This window comes from Ischnura elegans, chromosome 8, assembly GCF_921293095.1.
Source record: "Ischnura elegans chromosome 8, ioIscEleg1.1, whole genome shotgun sequence".
NCBI lineage: Eukaryota > Metazoa > Arthropoda > Insecta > Odonata > Coenagrionidae > Ischnura > Ischnura elegans.
Window position 1 is genome coordinate 26,559,889 of NC_060253.1, and position 19,178 is coordinate 26,579,066.

The 19,178-nt window shown below is 36.0% G+C and overlaps 1 protein-coding gene across 1 annotated transcript; it reads left to right on the forward strand.

Annotated features, from left to right (window-relative positions):
* The first annotated feature begins 211 nt into the window (after positions 1 to 211).
* On the forward strand, positions 212 to 17,231 carry LOC124163776 (E3 ubiquitin-protein ligase rnf8-A-like). Its single transcript, XM_046540860.1, has 11 exons — positions 212 to 513; positions 601 to 711; positions 1,134 to 1,309; positions 1,383 to 1,575; positions 2,965 to 3,084; positions 4,708 to 4,864; positions 6,564 to 6,820; positions 7,861 to 8,065; positions 10,901 to 11,060; positions 15,026 to 15,126; positions 16,541 to 17,231. Exons 1-11 carry the CDS (start codon positions 433 to 435, stop codon positions 16,597 to 16,599), a joined length of 1,620 nt encoding a protein of 539 aa, XP_046396816.1. The 5' UTR covers positions 212 to 432; the 3' UTR covers positions 16,600 to 17,231.
* The last annotated feature ends 1,947 nt before the right edge of the window (positions 17,232 to 19,178 follow it).

Here is a 19,178-nt window from a genome sequence, read left to right on the forward strand (position 1 = left end):
TTTATATCTTACGCCTTATTGGTGATGATGAAATCCATCAAATTTGAAACTTTTTAATGTTAATACTCCTATTTCAAGATATCGGTTATGTACATAGATTGCTCCGCACGCGCACTGCGGACATTTTGAAAACCTGATAAAAGACGAGCGAGGCGGCAGCTTCTACCAAGGGTGAATATCCTCTCTGTAGTCTCCTTCTTTATAGTTTCGAATTACGCTGCGTTAATGTTTATTTGTTTACGATTTTTGAATTGGCGGTGGTTTCCAGCAATTTCTGATGAAATATTTTGCAATAATTAGTGTTAATGGCCGAAATATACGCCATTATCCTTGAATATCAGGTTGTGAGCTGCATGGGTAGTAAATTGATTTAAATAGTTGATCATAGAATATGTTTAAGTTGGTAGGGTAAGTAGCAATAAGTGAGATATAATGGAATCGCAGTGTTATGCCTACTTAATGAAAGTTACTTCAGATGGAGTATGCAAGCGGAAAAAGATAAATGCTTCTGAGGTAGTTGAAAGAATTCATGTGTTGGATGTTTTGGAATTACGCAATGAGGTTCGAATATTTCATATAAATGTATCTCCTGCCTTTCAGTTCAAAATCGGTAGATCGAAGCAAGCAAACTTATGTTTGACTGATGTATCTGTGTCCAGAAATCACTGTGTTATTTTATCTGGGAAAGATGAGTGGTCTCTTAAGAATGAGGTAAGTGATTTTCAGTAATGTGTTATGTGAATGGTCTCGTTTTGTGAAGTTAATTGGCGTGGTGTGTGCTGTAAACAGCTGAAAAAATATTACATTAGCGGGACGCAAGAAAGACTAAGTGAGGAACTGCTCTAACATGGGTGGTATTTTTTCTGTTTTTGTTCTTGCTACGATAAGTATTATTAGTTATTCAGGGTTTCAACATAAATTGTGGCACGCATTAACTGTATCTGTTTGTAATAATTTGAAGGAGTTGTGAAAATGGCTTCTAAACAGTGTATTTTAAATCTCGCAACCCATTTAGTCTAAACTCATTATTTTTTTAAAGAGTTCCTTGAAAGCAATTTCTCTACTGGTAAAATTTGAGAACATGTTCCTCCCTGTATTCCCATCCTTAGTTGATTAACGGTCCTTTTTTTCAGAGTCAATTTGGGACCATTGTAAGCGGCAGAAATTTAGCTGTAAACGAAGCATGCCAGCTGAAGGACGGTGATGTGATTCAGTTGGGTCAACAGACAGACTACACCTATAAATTCTGCATTCGACAGGCCCAAGACGACCTAGCCCTGAAAAGACCGAGAATTGAAGGCTGTGAAAGGTGGTGTCTCATTCATATTTGTGTTTCAGTTTTTAGGATTTCCTTTTTGATGCTCATTCCCTTTTCCTTTCAGTGAGGACAGTAGTCATCCACCTGATACATGTAATAGTGGGACTGTTAATGAAGACTTTATCAGAGAAGAAACCCTGTTGAAAAAGGAGAATGAAGAACTCAACTCTCAACTTCAGAAAGTCATCAAAGAAAAAGACGAAGTCAGAAATCAGTACGAAGATGAAAAGAAACGGATAGAAACTGAATTACAAAGTGTAAGAATAATACTTCATTTTGACCAGTAAGCTCCATGTTGAACATAAGAACTAATGCTTAATATCATTTGTCTTTAAAATGAATTGTGTTCGAATCCTTGTGCAAAAAAAAGAATCTTCATTATTTGCTTCTTCTAAAAGAGTTAACCATGTGTTAATAACTTCAATTTTTTTGTCTTCTTGCTTCCAAAAAAAAAGTCTAGAAGCAAATACGCCATTATTTGTTCAGGTTTAGAAAATGTTTGAGAAATAGGATACTGAGTAGATGGTTTTAACCCTTCCGTGACTGTGCCTCGAAAACTTACGCTAATACGTGGGGTATCTCAGGTATCCCATTCGTAATTCATAAATTATATGCTGTAAATTTAGTATTTCCTGTAATTACACACCATGGTTCTTTTTTTAAATCATAAAATATCTTGTTTTGTGTAATTTATAAATACATTGTAGGTTACATAATATAGGTTTTTACATTGATTTTGTGCAAAATGACAGGAATCTTTCATATTTTGATATTGTAACTTTACATTGACTAACATCCTATGATAAAACAAGTACAAAAGGTGCCGTCATGTACAATATTCGCGTTATTGAAGTGATAATATAATAAAATTTATTGCATTCAACTTTTATCCCTGAACTCAAATTACAAAAAAAAGTATATTTTTCTTCCCGCTGACAGCTGTACGAGGTAACTCAGTTACCCCTCCAATAAAGATGGAAGTTTTCGAAAACAATTCAAATGTAAAAAAAATCATTCATCGCCTTAATAACAACAAAGTGGTTGAGCTCAGATATAAAAAAATGTCACAGGGACAAAATAAAAAATTGTACAACATTATTATAATTTGGGGTTCTTGAATTACCTCGCACAGTCCTGAAAGGGTGAAACTAATTAAATAACACTCTTCATAATTGAGAAAACTTAATTTTCAAAGACATCTTTTGTAAATTGATGATTTTTCAATATTTTGTTTTCTTTTACGATGGAACAAAGTAATTGTGTATCTATACTTCGGAGCATTCCGGATTCCCCTTCGCTACATCATTGCAAGCTACTGTAAATAATGTGCAAGAACTATAATTTTGATTGTATTTCTTGTTCAAACTTGAACTCTGATTGCCCTAACAAAGAGAAAATGTTATGTATTGATAAAAAGGAGAGTGTTTTTAGGGAAATAAGGTTTTTTTTCCTAGGAATTTGAATGTAAGAATATTCTAACAACCCCATTTTAGCTTCACCATAGGTGGAAATCATTGATTTGAATGGAAATGCTTGTCAGGGACTTTTTTTTGGCATGACAGCAATAGGTTTTTATGACACTTTTACTGGTTAATGATTCTGCTTTCCATGTATGAAATTGGTATTCACATTTACTTTCTCTGCAGGAGAAAAATGCTCTGGAAGAGAGGTTGAAAGCTATGGAAGACATGTTATCTTCCAAGGAAAGGGAGCAGCAGGAATTAAATGAAAAGCTAAAGCGAATTGATGAGGAGAACAAGAAATTGGTAATTTAACTTTCAAACTTGAAGTCTTCATCACCATCATCAGTTATCAATCCTATTTTTTATACAGCATGCTTACACCAGACAAAAGTGTCTTCCTTCATAGATATCTTTCGTTAATTTCATTATTAAATGCTTTCGTTTAGTGTTTCTCTTATAGCTTCAATTTCCAAAGCTTTATTAGATCTTCTGATACAAGATAAGGGTTCTATTTCAATTTTTGTACTGTTCATGCATTTCAATCTTGTAGAAGGATTTTGTGGATCAGTCATGAAACTCAGAAATGAACTGCGTAGTGACGTACGTCCGCAAAGCTAGGGTCTTTAGGCTGGACAACGATATCTCTTCTGTGAATATTTAAGCCTAGCGCTTACCTTGGCTTAAAGTCACTACAGCTATACTGCCACAATGCATTATTTTATCTAGTCACGCACTTCCGAGAGGTTGAATTACAGTGGAACTTGGTTATAACGTCATCAAAGGGACCAGAGGATTTTTAACATTATATCCGCGTGACGTTATAAAAAAAGCAGCCTTAAATCTGAGTGTCAGGATAAAGTTAAAATTTTGTCTTTATTCTTTAAAATTGAACCTACTGTAGAATTTACAAGACCAAACTCACGACACACTTCAGCGATTTTTCTTCCACTTTCCACCGCTCTGATCACCCGCACTTTTTCCTTGATAGGAAGCACCTTCCGTTTGACACCACAACTTGACATTGCACAAACAAAACACAACTAACGACGTATAAAACAACTGTCAACATATGCGATGCTCACACGGAGGTAGGTAGTAATGTGACTGATGATCTACCATAACTAACAAAACAAACAATACAATACAGTGTCAGTGACCTTGTAGAATGTAGGGGTGGCAAGGGATAAGACCCAGGTATGCGGGACAACCCCCGCTCCCCCCAGACACCAATTAAACAAAAGTTGCATCCCGTCACCAGCTCAACGTCCAGCTTATGACCTGTTTTTGCTTTTGATGTTTCTACACATGGTTTCTATAAACTTTGGGACATAATATAATCACACTAATACTAATACTTAATTGCAACCTAAGAATCGCAAAATTTTTGAGGCTATACCCGAGCGTCGCAATATTTGTTGACAGTATAAACGGGTTTTCGTACTACATAACCCAATGCCGTTATAACCAAGTTCCACTGTATATCAGTCTCCTAAGACGAAGATGGTGAATATTTGTTTTATAATTTTCTTTTCTCTCGTGTCTGCTTGAATTTACTAACTGTAGTATTGAAATGCCAAGGGATTAATATTAGTGACAACCTGCCCCCTATTCTTTTCTCCTTTTCATAACCTCCTCAATCCTCCTTTTTCTACCCTTCCTATCCAGAATAACCTGTAGAATTGTATTAGGCTCGTCAACTTATTTTTAATTTATCGCCATATATGATAGAGCTTGGAAAATTTAGAGCACCATAGTTTTCCATTGTTGAAACTGTCACCTACTTCTCAAGCTTTTTATGGAGAAAGTAGAAGTTAAAATTACAAATTGTCACCCATAAAAAGTCAGTCATTAGCCCACACAACCACGACTAACTAAGGGTCTACATAGATTTAGGGTTTTAATGGAGATGATTTTGGTTTCTTTCAGGAACTCCTCAGGCAAGAGCAAGCTGTCCTGGCTGAGAAAATTATTTCAGAGCTAAAAAATGAGGTTGTACAGAAAGAACTAAGTATGAGAGAAACATTAGAGAGGGAAATGGAAAGCTTGTTAAATAGCAGGAAGCAAATAGAGGAAAGCATTAGACGTAAGTGTAAACAAATGTTTTAAGTCTGTTCATGAAGTAAATATAAGTATTGGTAAAAAATAAAGAAAAGGGGTTTCATAAATGCATCTACTCATTGGTATTATAATCAAACGAGCGTGCTGTGCCCGCTCTTTTCAATGCAGGTCCACAGAGGGATAGGCGCGTTTCTAATTTTAAAATGTAGAGAAAAAGGCAGGGTCTTATGTACAAATTTAATTGGAATGTTCATGTACAAATTGAGGTCAGAGGACCTCTTTAAACACAACATTGGAAGTAATTACACTATCCTCTGTTAAACGCACATGATGACTCATACTTACGGATCAACAGGACTCTTGAATGTGGAATCAGCCACATTTTGATAAAAGTTATTTAAAGAATGCGAGACATTGTTGCAAATGAACAAATGTATCAGTTTGTGCACCGTTAACGTCAGGAATATTTCCCATTTTTTTTTATTATTCAAAAACTAATTTTAGGAAACAATAGCAATATTTAGGAAGTAAGATATGGCGTCGCATGTTCTCTGATAAATTCTGTGCATTTTGGTACCTCATTTGTAGAGTTTGGTTGCGTATAAGTTGAGAAAAAGGTGTCTATACAGTAGAAATAGTATAGAAGATAGTTGAAGCATCATTGTTGCATCATTGAATTTTTTTTCCATTTCAATCCCTTGCATTAAGGCAGTAAAATGTACATACTAATATTGCTGAGTAATTATAGGGTGCAATGACTTTTCTTGCTTGGGAACTGAGTCTTAATGCAATTGGTGAATTATGAGCCCGCAATTTTATAAGTTTAAATGTATATTTGTACATCCTTGGCCATTTGACAATTTTCTCAAGTATAAAAACCCCAACTTTCATCTAAAATTATGTAGTCTATGCAAGCAATTGCCATGGAATTCTTGGAAAAAAATGTTTTGTGTCAATGTGAATTATACATATTATATGGCACTGATTTCGCCTGTAGTTTTAAGTAAAGAAAATCCCCTTAGTTGAAAAACTGGTTTGAAATCTTAGCTTTAAAACTGCAGTAAACTTTGAGCTATAAATTTAAATACAGTGCAACCTCGATATAACGACACCCCACGGTGCACTAATAAACACTCGCTATAGCGAATTGTCGCTTTACCGGAGGTGGAGCAAATAATAGCCAATATAGCTGTTGCGAACAGATATACAGGAACAGGAGTGGTGCGGCGACAGATAAACATCTATCCGATAAACGTAAGCATAAATCCAGACGAAAGGTGATGTTTATTTGCATCACTAAATTTCCTTACTCAAATAACGAATAACTATTCAAACAATTTATAAGCGCCGCACTGAATAAAAATCATGCAAAGCATTGTTTCGTGAATCATTATATTTATCGAACGACAGTTTACCACATAAATTTGAGACTGAGCACTCCATTAACTTCATTTCTAACAGATCGCTAGCAATTACAGAGGTTAAGGAGTCTTGATAAAGTCTTCCGGCGGTGAAACCCTCGCTATGGCGAGAGCCAACACTGAAAGGGTCTCGTAAAAACGAATTTTTTAACACGCTTATTATAGGGTCAATTGACGGTGCATCGGCTATATCTCGTAATAGCGGGGGTCTCGCTATAGCCCGTACTCGCTTTAACGAGGTTCCACTGTAGTATAGGCATGAAAAGATGATAATTACTGTTTTTCCGAATCCTGATGATACAGTTGAGAAAGAGCAAACTGAAGGTGCCTGTGCTGAGAAACTGAAATCTTTGGAAGAAGAATTGTCCCGTGTGAAGTGTGACCTGACGAATGCTGAAGGGAAAAGGTGTCTTCTGGAAAGGGAATTGGAAGAAGCAGAGAAAGCAAAACTCAAAGAAACGGAAAGTTCACTGAAGGCAAAGCGGGAAGCTCTTGCAGAATTTTCTAATTTGATTGAAATGGAACTTCAATGCAGTATCTGCAATGAACTATTTATAAAGGTTAGTGTCTGTGGTATATAATTATCTATTTTTATGATGTGGTGATTGAAAATACTGAAACAAGATTGTTACATCTTCGTATATTTGTAGTAACTGCCTAAGTAGGCAAGTGTGAGATCACCAGCTGTTAACAACAAGAAAAAAGGAAAATATGTATGAAGAAAGAAAAAGGAGGTTCACGCTGTAGTGATATGACAAAGGATTTCCTCTTAGCATGTATTTAAGTCCTTCACTTTGCACAGGAAAAAGAAATTTCCATATATTTTGGTTTGGCAAAATATCCCTCTTATTTTATTGTTTCTGCCAGACCTAGAAATATACTGAGGTTCTAAGATATTGTCCTCTGTGTTGCTCTTGAAGACTTGTTCTTAAAAACATCTGTTCTTAATACTCGAGCAATCAAAGCTTAGTTCTAAGCTCTCAGCATAATTTGTGTAAAAGATGTGTAACAATCTCTGTTCGCTTGTTTCATATTTTGACAAATTGTGAAGCATTCCTTTGTATTTCAACGAGTTCACAGATTCTGTATTTCTGTCCCGGAGATCATATGGACTTTTGATATCAGCTGGTAACCTACTCACTGCAGTAAGCCAATTTTAGATCATTTGCTTTTCTGACTTAGCACACTTAAATGTTTGTTGGAGAATAAAATTATCCATTTTCCATGTATCATTTTTATCACTATATTACATATGTATATATTTCAAATCTGATTTCATGTTTGATTTTTTGTGTGGTATACATGTATTCTTACAAACGTATTTTATGGAAAAGCATAGGTAAATGTTAAGTATGGATGTACTGTGAACTTGTGAAATATAAATAAGTGGTTACTTTATCATTTCTGCTGTAAACCCCTTTGTATATATATATTTTTTAACTAACTCGGAGTCTGGCAGTTGTAAATGCCTTGAAAGTTTTGTTGATACTCAGTACTTATTTTGCTCTGAGATGTGATAAGATGAGAATATCTGTCTGCTTAATTTGAAATTCGACCATTTCTATTGAGATAATAATTAATGGTGTGATTCATGTTTTAGGCGACGACCCTTAACTGTACACATACAGTTTGTCATTATTGTCTCCAAGAGTGGAAGAAGAAGAAAAACCTGTGTCCCATGTGTCGAGCTCCCATTATTACGGAAAATCATTCCATTGTTTTGGATAGTTTCATTGACAAAATTGTGGAAAATTTGTCAGAAGAATTGAAGAAAAGGAGGTCGGAGATGATTGAGGAGAGGAAAGGTATGTTATGATGAAGGGTACTTTATGTTACTTTTGCCTCATTGTGCAGTTTTACTAACAATATAATGAATTTAACTCACTACATTGCTGTTCTTTTGTCATTTGTGTTATCTTTTTGGCCGTGTTCCAATCCACCGTAAATGCACTCTTGCGCTCTTTCCCGCACTTTTCGATCATCACATTTCGGAAGTGACGTCACGTAGTGCCATTCCAATCCGCTCCACGTTCTGCTCTGAAGAGCGCATAGTGGAAGAGCACGAGAGAGCGCAAGGATTCACCCTAACTCGCTCTTCAGCCCTTCGTCTGCCGCCGTTGAGGTGGAATTTTCGTGGATGCGGATGGGATTTGATTCGGAGCAATGATTCGGTTCTTTAAATCAATTATAAGGAATCGAGTGAATATCGAATCCGAATGAATCTTGAATAGATGTGAATGTAAGGGTGTCCATTGACCAGGAAAGTCAGGAATTATGCATGAATTTTTGATCCAGCCCGGAACTGTAGAAACTTTTTTATCAAATTCATTTCACAGTTAATTTTTCCAGTTCAACGCCCATTTTCTGGTTAAAATGTGTTTGTTGTAGATTTAAGTGCAATAGTGAAGAAGAATTTTTTCAGCCCCAACGAAACGTGCAATGTCAGACGAGACAACAGAACCGAAATATACTAATATATGTACTCAATCTGAATGTATGTAAATATCTAACTATGTACTCAAGTAAGATTCAAAAACACGAAGAATAGAATGCCAGGTGACGTCGACATCTAGTTACTAGTTTGAAGCAGCTCGTCAGGCTTGCTTTGAATAATTTCAATGCTAACTAACTTATTCAATGTGTTAACTAGCGTATTTCTTTTCCTTGTAAATACATTAATATGATAATGATATAACATGAAATCACTTCAATGATTTAAAATCATGTAGAAGATTTCGGGTGTTTTAAAATTTGTATCTATCGCAGTAATCACGTGAGATTTACCTGGGAATTTGTAAAATTTCCCTGGAGAATCTGGAATTATGCATGAAGTTTTCTGCTTTGGCTGGATGCCCTAAATCTGTCGACTTACTGCATTTCAAATATTATGACGGGTACCTGTATACAGTGATTATAATTTTTTCATTTTAACGACATCTTTAATAAATTGTTTTCAGATATAAAAACCACTTAAATTTGTCTGAATGTACAAAATTAGTTGCCTACACGAAATTAGTAGCCAACAATTGATAAATCTGTCGCCTATGCCGTATTTTATTCGTTATAACTTCTGCAATTCCATTTATAAGTACATCTAAGCATATATATAAGTACATATATTTATAAGACAATAAATTATTGCAACACTCACTTCATAACAACAACAACATTGAACTATTTTCTTACCCTCCAAATTTGTTACTCAACTTTTTTCAGTTTCGAAATCTGCCACTTGACAGTGGTGGCACTACTTGCAATCAGAGCAGGAAAGAGCCGTTTAGAGCGTAAGAGCGCAAGAGTGTAGAGTGCACCCTATGAATTGGAACACGGCCTTTATCTTGTGAAATCAATTCATGTATTGTAGTTGTTTTTCAAAAATTTATCTGTACTTCATTTTTTTTGTACTTAAATTTTATTGTCATCATCATTAGTCAACAATCCTAAGATTGGTTTGACGCAGCTCTCCATTTCTCTGTCCTATCCGCTAATCTCTTCGTAGCTACATATTTCTTCTCTTTTACATCCTTTATAACCTGTCCTATATAACTCATTCGGGGCCGTCCCTTGCCCTTTTTCCCTTCCACTTGTCCTTCAACGATTGTCTTCATCAGACCATCGTGCCTCAAAATGTGGCCAACTAAGTTGTCCCTTCTTCTGCTTAATATTTTTAGGAGGCTTCTCTTTTCTCCTACTCTCCTTAGCACTTCCTGGTTACTCACACGGTCAATCCATTTTATCTTCATCATTCTTCGGTGGCACCACATTTCGAATGCTTCCACTCTTGACTTCTCTGCTGCTGTCAACGTCTTTTTTGTACTTAAATTTTATTGTACGTACCAAATTCTCAAACTGTTAGCATTGTTTGACCTAGATTTCCCAGAACTTTGATTTAATTAATCCATATGAAGTTTTAAATCTTAGAAATTACATAATTAAAATTGTATTAGGCTTAAGTGGAGTGTTTCCTAATTAATATCTTTATCAATCACATCTCCATTTCATGCGACACAATGGGAGATGGTGATCCACTTTCTGTTTCAATTTTTGAGGGTGTAACAGAGTGGGGTCGCCAGGAATTTTGTTCGGGGGAGTCTAAATCATGGGGGGAAACTTTTGAAAAACAGGGTACTACAAAGAGGGTTTTAAACTAATTTTAACACTTTTTGTTGTTGAAACAACTTCATTTTTCGAAGGAATCTTTTGTAAATTCATGATTTTTCAATTTTTGTTTTTGTTAAATAAAGCAAAGAATTTGTATTTTTATATTTCGGGGGCCGGGGGTCCAGACCTCCTCCTTTGGTATGCCACTGGTGTAACATGACTAAAAACCCAAAATCGTAATACACAACTACAATTACATTAAGTTTTAGTTAAGGGTGCCCTAATTAATATATTTATCAATCATTCCATTTTCATTTATTTCTGTATTTATAATATTTCTGCATTTCTTTCTACAAATAGTGTTACTAATACTTGCATTCTATCATTTTTTGCTTAAAGTTATTATAATCAAGCAGAAAGCCTTTTTTTCAGAATGTTTTTCGTGGTTACCAAGTTATTGGAAATATAATTTCTCTTATTTAATTTATCCCGCAATGGAACGGGGAAATTTTGAATGAACTGTGCATCCCCAATTTCAGCAATGGTACTTCTGGCTACTCAGCAGCAAAAGAGTAAAGGGAAGAAGAAAAAGACGAGGATTTTAATACCGATCGGGCCACCTGCTGGCCAGAATATAACTGTGGTGCCCCAGGCTACTACCTCACAGGGAACGGCCAATGCACAAGCTCCTGATGTCATGTAAGTTCTTACACTCAGCCTCTAAGTTACACTACTTTTTTTTGTAGAGTGTAGCCCAGGATTCATGACTGGTTAGATACATGTTCAGCTGAAGTTTGATTTTACTACATAGTACTCTTAATCCCCAGAAAATTGCTCACTGTATTCATGGTGCTTAGAAGTTTAGTAATTGCGCACCTTTTTTCGGGGTTACTGTATTTATCTGAATATAGTACCCCCCCCTTTCCCCTTTTTTTTCCAAAAATTCCTGTGGAAATAGTAAAAGGGGGCCTATAATCCTTTGCATTTTTTTAATTTCTTCACAAAACTGAAGTGTCAAAATTAGGGAGGGGGACTACATTCAGAGGGGAACTATATTACGAGAAATGTGGTATTATTTTCACTGTCTCCGCAAAATTGGGTGCCCCTGATAAATTTCGAGTTAGCTAGTTATACTCTGCTCTGAAGAAACCTACCTCAAAATACTGAGGGCATACCATGGGAGGGACTTCTCGGTCTTGCTATGTGTATCCATATTTTTTTACATGCTAGGTAATTATAGGCCTTTTGACGGTACATTACCAATTACTTGTTATAACTAGATTCCTGCTGAATGCCGTGCTGACTAAAACAAGCTTCCACTTTGTTATGAGGAGGTTATCGTAAAATTTTACTGCATGGAAGTTCATTGTATAGGGGTTTATCTGTTTGTTGCAACATTGCGAAAAGAAAGGCATTAGAAATTACTTCTGGGGATTGATCAGGCTGAACCCAGAATGTGTACCCAGCAGTTGGAATAAAGGGTTGATGGATAAAATCCATATACTTTATGTATAAATTCCCTGGAGTAAGGTGTGATTATTTGATTATTTTAAAAAATTACGTGCTAAAGTAGTGTGTTACACAGCTTGTATGGGGATATTATTAAAATAAGACATTGCAATATTTCCACTGAGTTTTATTATTACACAATGCGTTTCGTCGTTACAAACAACATTATCAAGTGTGACAAGTCTTAAAGAGTTCCTCCTTATACAGTAGATTCCGGTTAATTGGGACCAGGCTTTGCGAATTGCCATGTTAAGAGGAGGTACCTTGCCTCCCCTACCCACCCCCCGCTTTTTCCTTACTCGACGTAGTACAGTGATTTTTATAGATGGCAGCCCGAAAAAAGTGTACGTGACTGCCGATAGATGGCAGCACTGACAATTAGCGGCAAAACTGGGTATTCAAAAATGTCATCCAGTATATACAGTAATATTAATACTCGCATTTCCTGAAAAACTAAAATTTTTGTTTCTTTTAAATAAAAAACAATGGTAATTAAACATTAAGTCATTTTTATTGATAAAAAACAGTAATACATTTATAAAACAAGGCAACATTAACATTTGAAAAAGATCACTGAAAAACAATAGATCACCACTTCAATGCCTTACGTTCGAAACAATTTTATAAAGCACGAAAAAATACTAAGGCATTTAAATAACCTCACATTCAGGGATAAGGAAAGAAATATTGCTAACTCGAACACATTGAGCAAACGACAGTTGTGAATGCAATGCATTAATATGGGCATGAGCAATGAATAGCAATGTGACAACTTGCTTATCAAATGAATATGAAGCCAATGGCAGTACAACCCAGCATAACCAAGCAAGACAATTAAACCAACACGCAGTTAGAGGCAATCAACACAATCAGCAAAGGACAGTTGTGAACGCAATGCATTAATAGGAATGTGAGCACTGAATACTTATCAGATAACTCGCCGCAACACTTGCATATGAAGCAAAAGGCAGTACACCCCAGCATAACCATGCAGAACAATTAAACCAACTGACAGTCAGGGGCACTTCAACACAATCAGCAAAGGACAGTTGTGAATGCAATGCATTAATATAGGAACATGAGCACTGAATAGCAATCAGATAACTACCTTTAACACTAACATACGAAGCAAATGGCAGTACACCACAGCATAACCATGCAAGACAATTAAACCAACAGTCGGAGGCACTTCAACACAACACAAACACTTCAGCAAAGGACAGTTGTGAATCCAATGCATTAACAGGCGCGTGAGCACTGAATATAAATCAGAGAACTGGCTTTAACGCTGACATACGAAGCAAAAGGCAGTACACCACCTCCCATCCGAAATATGGGCACCACACTCCAAAACACTACGGTAGTGCTTCATTTTCACTTTATAAAAATAAAGACTTATCACACGGATCACGAGAGCTCCTAACTTGCCAAGAGAACAGATTCAAAACGTGGTCACGTGGTTATAACGGCGCTGGGACCACGTGAGTTCCACGAAAACCCTCCCCTACTTCCCCCTCCCTCTCTCACCTCCCCTACAACTTCAATACTTCTCTCAGATGGCGTGAGAGTGCAAGTTACCCGGAAGCCCCGTAAGAGATCGCACTGGTTGATTGGGACGTATCAGGACTTGTGCACTTTGCCCCAATTAGGCAAACTATCCTGTATATGGGCATAAAGAAACGTTGAGATGATAGAAAGAAGACTAAAGAATGTTTATAATGCAACTTAAGTTTATTAAACTATTAATTTGATTAATAAATCAGCGAGTTTAGTTAATTTATTATCATTTTTAAGAATTATAACAATTTAGTTAAAAATATTTTTCACGGCCTCGGGCGACGCTGAATGAATGTCTTTTACTAAGTCCTACTAGAGAAAAGTCCTATCCTCTTGCGGATAGTATAACAAAAAGAGCTTTCAAAATAGGGCAAAAACCGAAACATTTGTGAAAAATAAGAGTAAATCAAAGGAGGAAAATATAAAAAAATAGTTTTCTGAAAAAAAAACATTTAATTTCGTCGCGAGTATAGAGTCTATGTCGCCGACTCATGGCCCAATAAAGCGGCATGCCGTCCCAGTTAAGCGGAGAATGCTCTGGGATATTCCTCTATTGGGTTCTGTTCATCAAGATCTGCCCCAAATAAGCGGCTGCCCCAAGTAACCGGTGGACCCATTAAACGGAATCTACTGTATAATATATCTTGGTGCTTGAAGGGAGAGGTAAGGTGGAGGGTGAGGTTTAGGTGACGAGAAGTGAGAATATTGAAGGCTGTGGGGGAGAAGGGTCGTTTACTTCTCTTCACCCAAACCCCATCCTCAACCAAACCCCCTCCCTTCAAGCACCTTGGAGGATATATAAGGAGGAACTCTTTAAGACTTGTTACACTTGATAATGTTGTTTGTAAAGACAAATCGCTTTGTGTTGAAACTCAGTGGAAATATTGCAATGTCTTATTTTAATAATACATATTAAGAACTTCCACCATATCGTGCCCAACATCATGCTAGATACTTTTATGGACAATTGGGTTGGAAACCTCTTAAGTCTCCAGAAGGTATGCTTTGGGCCAAAATCGTTTGAGCCATTCAGGAAAGGCTTCTTTTATTATGGCATCAAAGACTTCATTCAGGAACTGCATTTTACCCCTACTTCTGATGGAAATGATATAACTGCATTCTGAAATGGATAAATGGAGGAATTGGTTTTTGCACCTTAAGAATAAAAATTCTTTTCTTCTTACAAAGTGAATATAAAATTCATTTTTCCCCCTAATAACAATAAAATTTTAGGTGAAATCGATGTAATTCCAAACTTACATCTATCTCTGTAATAATATGTATGTACTTTTCCAGGTTAACAGCTAACCCTCACGTGCGTGGCTTAGGTGTGCCACCTAACCGCAGTGCACTTTAAAATAATTCTAATGAAAACAACAAAGTTCTTCACCATGTGCCTAACGAGGCAGCTTGCGGGGTAGTAAATTCAAAGATGTAGATGAAATTATTCAAATTTATTAACTGCAACATCATATCCAGTTGAGAATTAACATAATCTCCTTGAACACGTAATATGGACTCTTAAATGGGGTATTATTATTTTTTATATTTTTTATGGAATAATTTATTCAAAACGGAACTTAAATTTTTTATTTCAGATTTCTCGGGCCTGGAGAAGACCTGTACACAGTCACAGTAGGTAATACGCAGCCTGACTCCACCAATCGCTATGGAGGATATGGAGCATGTTTTATTTGTGGTAAGAGAATATTTCTCAGAATGTATCGATGGTATTGTGCACGGAATTGTAATTGCATAAAAAAGTCTCTTTTACTGTATATTATGCAAAATTATGGCACATGCATGGTAAAAAATGAAAACATCTTAAATGTGAATTAATATGCTCCTCTGTGTAATGCATGTTATTTCACTTACCACTATTATGATTATTGCCATCAATATGCATTTCATGATGAATTGACTACAATTCCAGTTTCCTAGGTGACCACTTATCAATGGGAGAGTGGTATTCACCATCTTGTGGCATCATCAGTCCACCAAAAGGTGGTGAAAATCATTGGGAAAATAATAAAATACTGTAGATAACTACTAAGTATGTAATCTAAAATGAATATTATCTACTTCAATGAAGGAAAGCCTCAGGCAGTTACATATATTGTAGTCTAGTTTATTTTATTTATTATTATAGCTTACTTTACATGCTCTTGCACAACTGCTAACAGTTTCCAGAAATGGATTGATTACTGCTCTGTATACAAACAAGTTAAAAAATGATAACGAGAATAAATTCAAATTGAATGACTATGTAAAACCTCGCTCTGCCTGTGTCACTACTCTATAGCATTCAAGTGCTCGGCTTAATGATTGCTTAGGCGTGCCTAACAAACAGTGGTGCAATTTGAAAGAATTCTAATGTTAACAACTAACTTCTTCGTCATTCAATATTAATATCCTTTGGAGCTGTGTCAATTCAATTCGAGTTGGCTAAAGCACACGAGTTCTGAGTCAAGTTCAAGTAGCAGCATTATGCTATTTTAGGCTTGTTGCAAAAAATTAAACTCGATCCTAAAATAAACTTCTTAATTGCCACAAGTACAACTACAATTTCGGACTCCTTGTATCTGTATTAAATTCAATGAAGCATAGTAATGTTTTCAAATAGCATGGCAATTTTGTTATGGAGTACATCAATAGTTGCTGATGTAGGCATGCATATTTTTAATTAATGACAAGTTATTAATTACTGCAGTGCGACCATATATGGACCAAGTTCAGTACACAGTAACAATGGCCTTTATTAAAAAAAATAATACTAGTGGAGAAAGTCTAATGTTAAATAACATTTTTCAGTGTATTAACAGACCTACCTTCATTAGCCTGACTCCCAGATTTTGGAGCTTCGTTTGTTTCTTCAAATTCCATTTGCAAAGATTATTGACCCTATGCGGTACTGGCTAACTATCTTGTTAACTTCATAACAATTTTACTCTCAATTTTACAACTTCAGTGCGTACCATGTTTAGAGTTTATATTTTTCTGTATTTAATCCATTGTTGAGCATGTCTGATAAATATTTTTTTTGCCCCTTTTCTTGGCATTCCTTGTACTTGTCTTAGGCTTGAGACTTGCTTTACCATAATATGTCTTTCTAGGGAGAAGAGGGCACTGGGCTGGAGGATGTCCTTACAATGCACGTGGTAGTGCTACATGAACCCAATATACATTGCCTATTAGGCAAAGGACCATGAGAAAGTGAGCAATGAACTAAAAGGAGACATTGTGTAAAAGGGTTTTGGGAGCGCCTTCTGATCCAGATTAAGTGACAGTGGGACCTGTTCGTGAGGTTTCTTTTGAGTTATTACACAGGGTGGAGTTGGTGACCCTTGATTCCGTCTAGATTTCTCATAAGTATGCCTCAGGATTTTACGTTACCATTGACGTTTTAGCCTAAAGCCTTTGCCCTGCGAGACTTTTTTGTGGCCATAAGCAACCTGGTTGGAATCCATTAGTTTTGGGCTTGACTGAAAGTAATCGTCAAATCATTCCATACCTGAATTTTCCATTTCATCCTTGTTCGTTCACAAGCGATGGGGACATTGTGAAGAGATATTAAGTGGAATCCACCTAAGCAAGCAACAGACTTTGTCCTCGGCTATGAATACCTAATAAAGTGACCTGATCTTCAAAGTACATACGCCAGTTTTTAGTTCTGTGATGATTGACCATATGAGGTACTGGCTAACTCAATGTGTTATGCCACAATTCATCAATCAGGCTGAAGTCAGCCATGAGAGTATTTTTTCGAAAAATTTTATTATGAACAATAAATATCAATTGTAAAGATTTTTCCTTTCTTTGTACCACAACACCTATTAGATATATCTAGTTTGATAAGCATGGCCACCATCATGCTACTTTGGGCTATATTTGTGAGAGAACATATTAATGGATGCATTACATGATCAAGTGCACGCATGAGGTGTTACAGTTGATCATACAATGCGTCAACAACTGCAGCACTCTTGTCATGCAGTGGAGTGTGACATTCTACACATCAAGTGACCTTAGCTTAAAAAAGTAGGTCCATTTCGTAAGAGCCTCTAAGTAAAATGCAAAATTGTCACTCATAAAGAAATATCAGTGATTAGCTCACGCTACCATGATGAAAAAAGGGTCTACATAGCTGTGAAATTGTAATGGAGAGATGATTTTTACTCAATGTATCGTTAGGCAGACGCTTGTTTTTCAAATTTGTTCAAAAATGATGCAATTTAAAAATTCATGGTCCCAAAATGTACGAATTGGTGAGAAAAAATTGTATAAAAAATTCCAGGAGCGCGACATTGGATAGCCGTGCCTGAGGTACCTAGCGGGCCTAAATGCAGTTACTATTTTGAATGAAGTTGCACAAGCATGGAACTTTTCTCATAATATTTTTCTCACCAATTAGCACATTTTGAGACTATGAATTCTTATATACGATCATTTTTGAGAAATAAGTGCTGACCTAATGTATCGGGGGTTGTTACAACATCCCCGAATTCAAATTCCTAGACCAAAACATACATCCCTCTGACTTTCTGGCACTCTCCTTTCAATCATTAAATTGAATTTTTACTCAGCTCCTCTGATCATAGCCAATGTCACCAATGATATGGTAAATATACCTAGTAATTCTTACAAGTTATTCAGAGTTTTCATAATAAAACAATTGTAAAATCTACACTTATTTTGATGCCTACTAACTCGGGTTCAACAGCTCTAATTGCCATTTTCTAGAAAAGAATGCAACATATTATTACCTCAACGACATTGACAATAACCAATTTTTCTACAAAATTAAAATAAGTGTAGAGTTTTCAATTGTGTTTTTTTATGAAGATTAACAACTTCCTTGGAGTATCTAGAAATATAGCGAAGCTGAGGTAAATCAATGTTTTCAGAACTTTTATTTTCCTAAAATAACTATAAGAATGGTTTTACATAGTATATGGAATTTATCTACATATTTTGATTGGGAAATACACGTTCCTCATCTTTCTGCATAAAGGAAGGAAGCCCTTAGCCAGCTGTCAGAGTAGTGGTTTCTTAGATTTGCTCATCAATACATAAATTTTCCCTGATGCCATGGATGACATTCGGCCCTGACTTTTCCTTGACCCATTTCAAATTCACCAAATTCCGACAGCCTGTTCTTAATGAAACACAACAAGGGCACCATGGTTCAGGGCTGTATTCTCAATCTACCCTGTAGGGCCAACTGACCCTTGATATGTCATCAGCCCGTACATGAACCGATCTCGCCCTACATGTGTCATAACAATCCTTATGTATGGCCATTTTTGGAACGAAACGGCCCCTACTTGATGCAGGACAGCAAAATGGTGGCCAAATTTTGTCTGCTGATCACTTTGATTAAAGGATCTACATTATAATGCATAATAAGGGAGACGAGCTCACACAAACCATTTTAAAATGTACAGAAACACAGCAGAAAGGTAATGATACTACCATAACCATCAAGTGAAATAAATAATGAAATTGGCTGATGCATAATAAGTACAGTGAAGTGGTATTCATACACCTAGTTTTTGCAAATACATATTAATATTTTTCACGTTTGGCACTTGGTATGCTTTTCAGAAACCAATACTTCATTTATGTATAACCATAGAAAATATATTTTCAGGCCACTATTTGTTACATAATAAACTTAACTACGGAAGGTAAAAGCGAATGACAAACCTTGATGATGCAACGTAAGTTCCCTCATCAATGATCATATTTGCC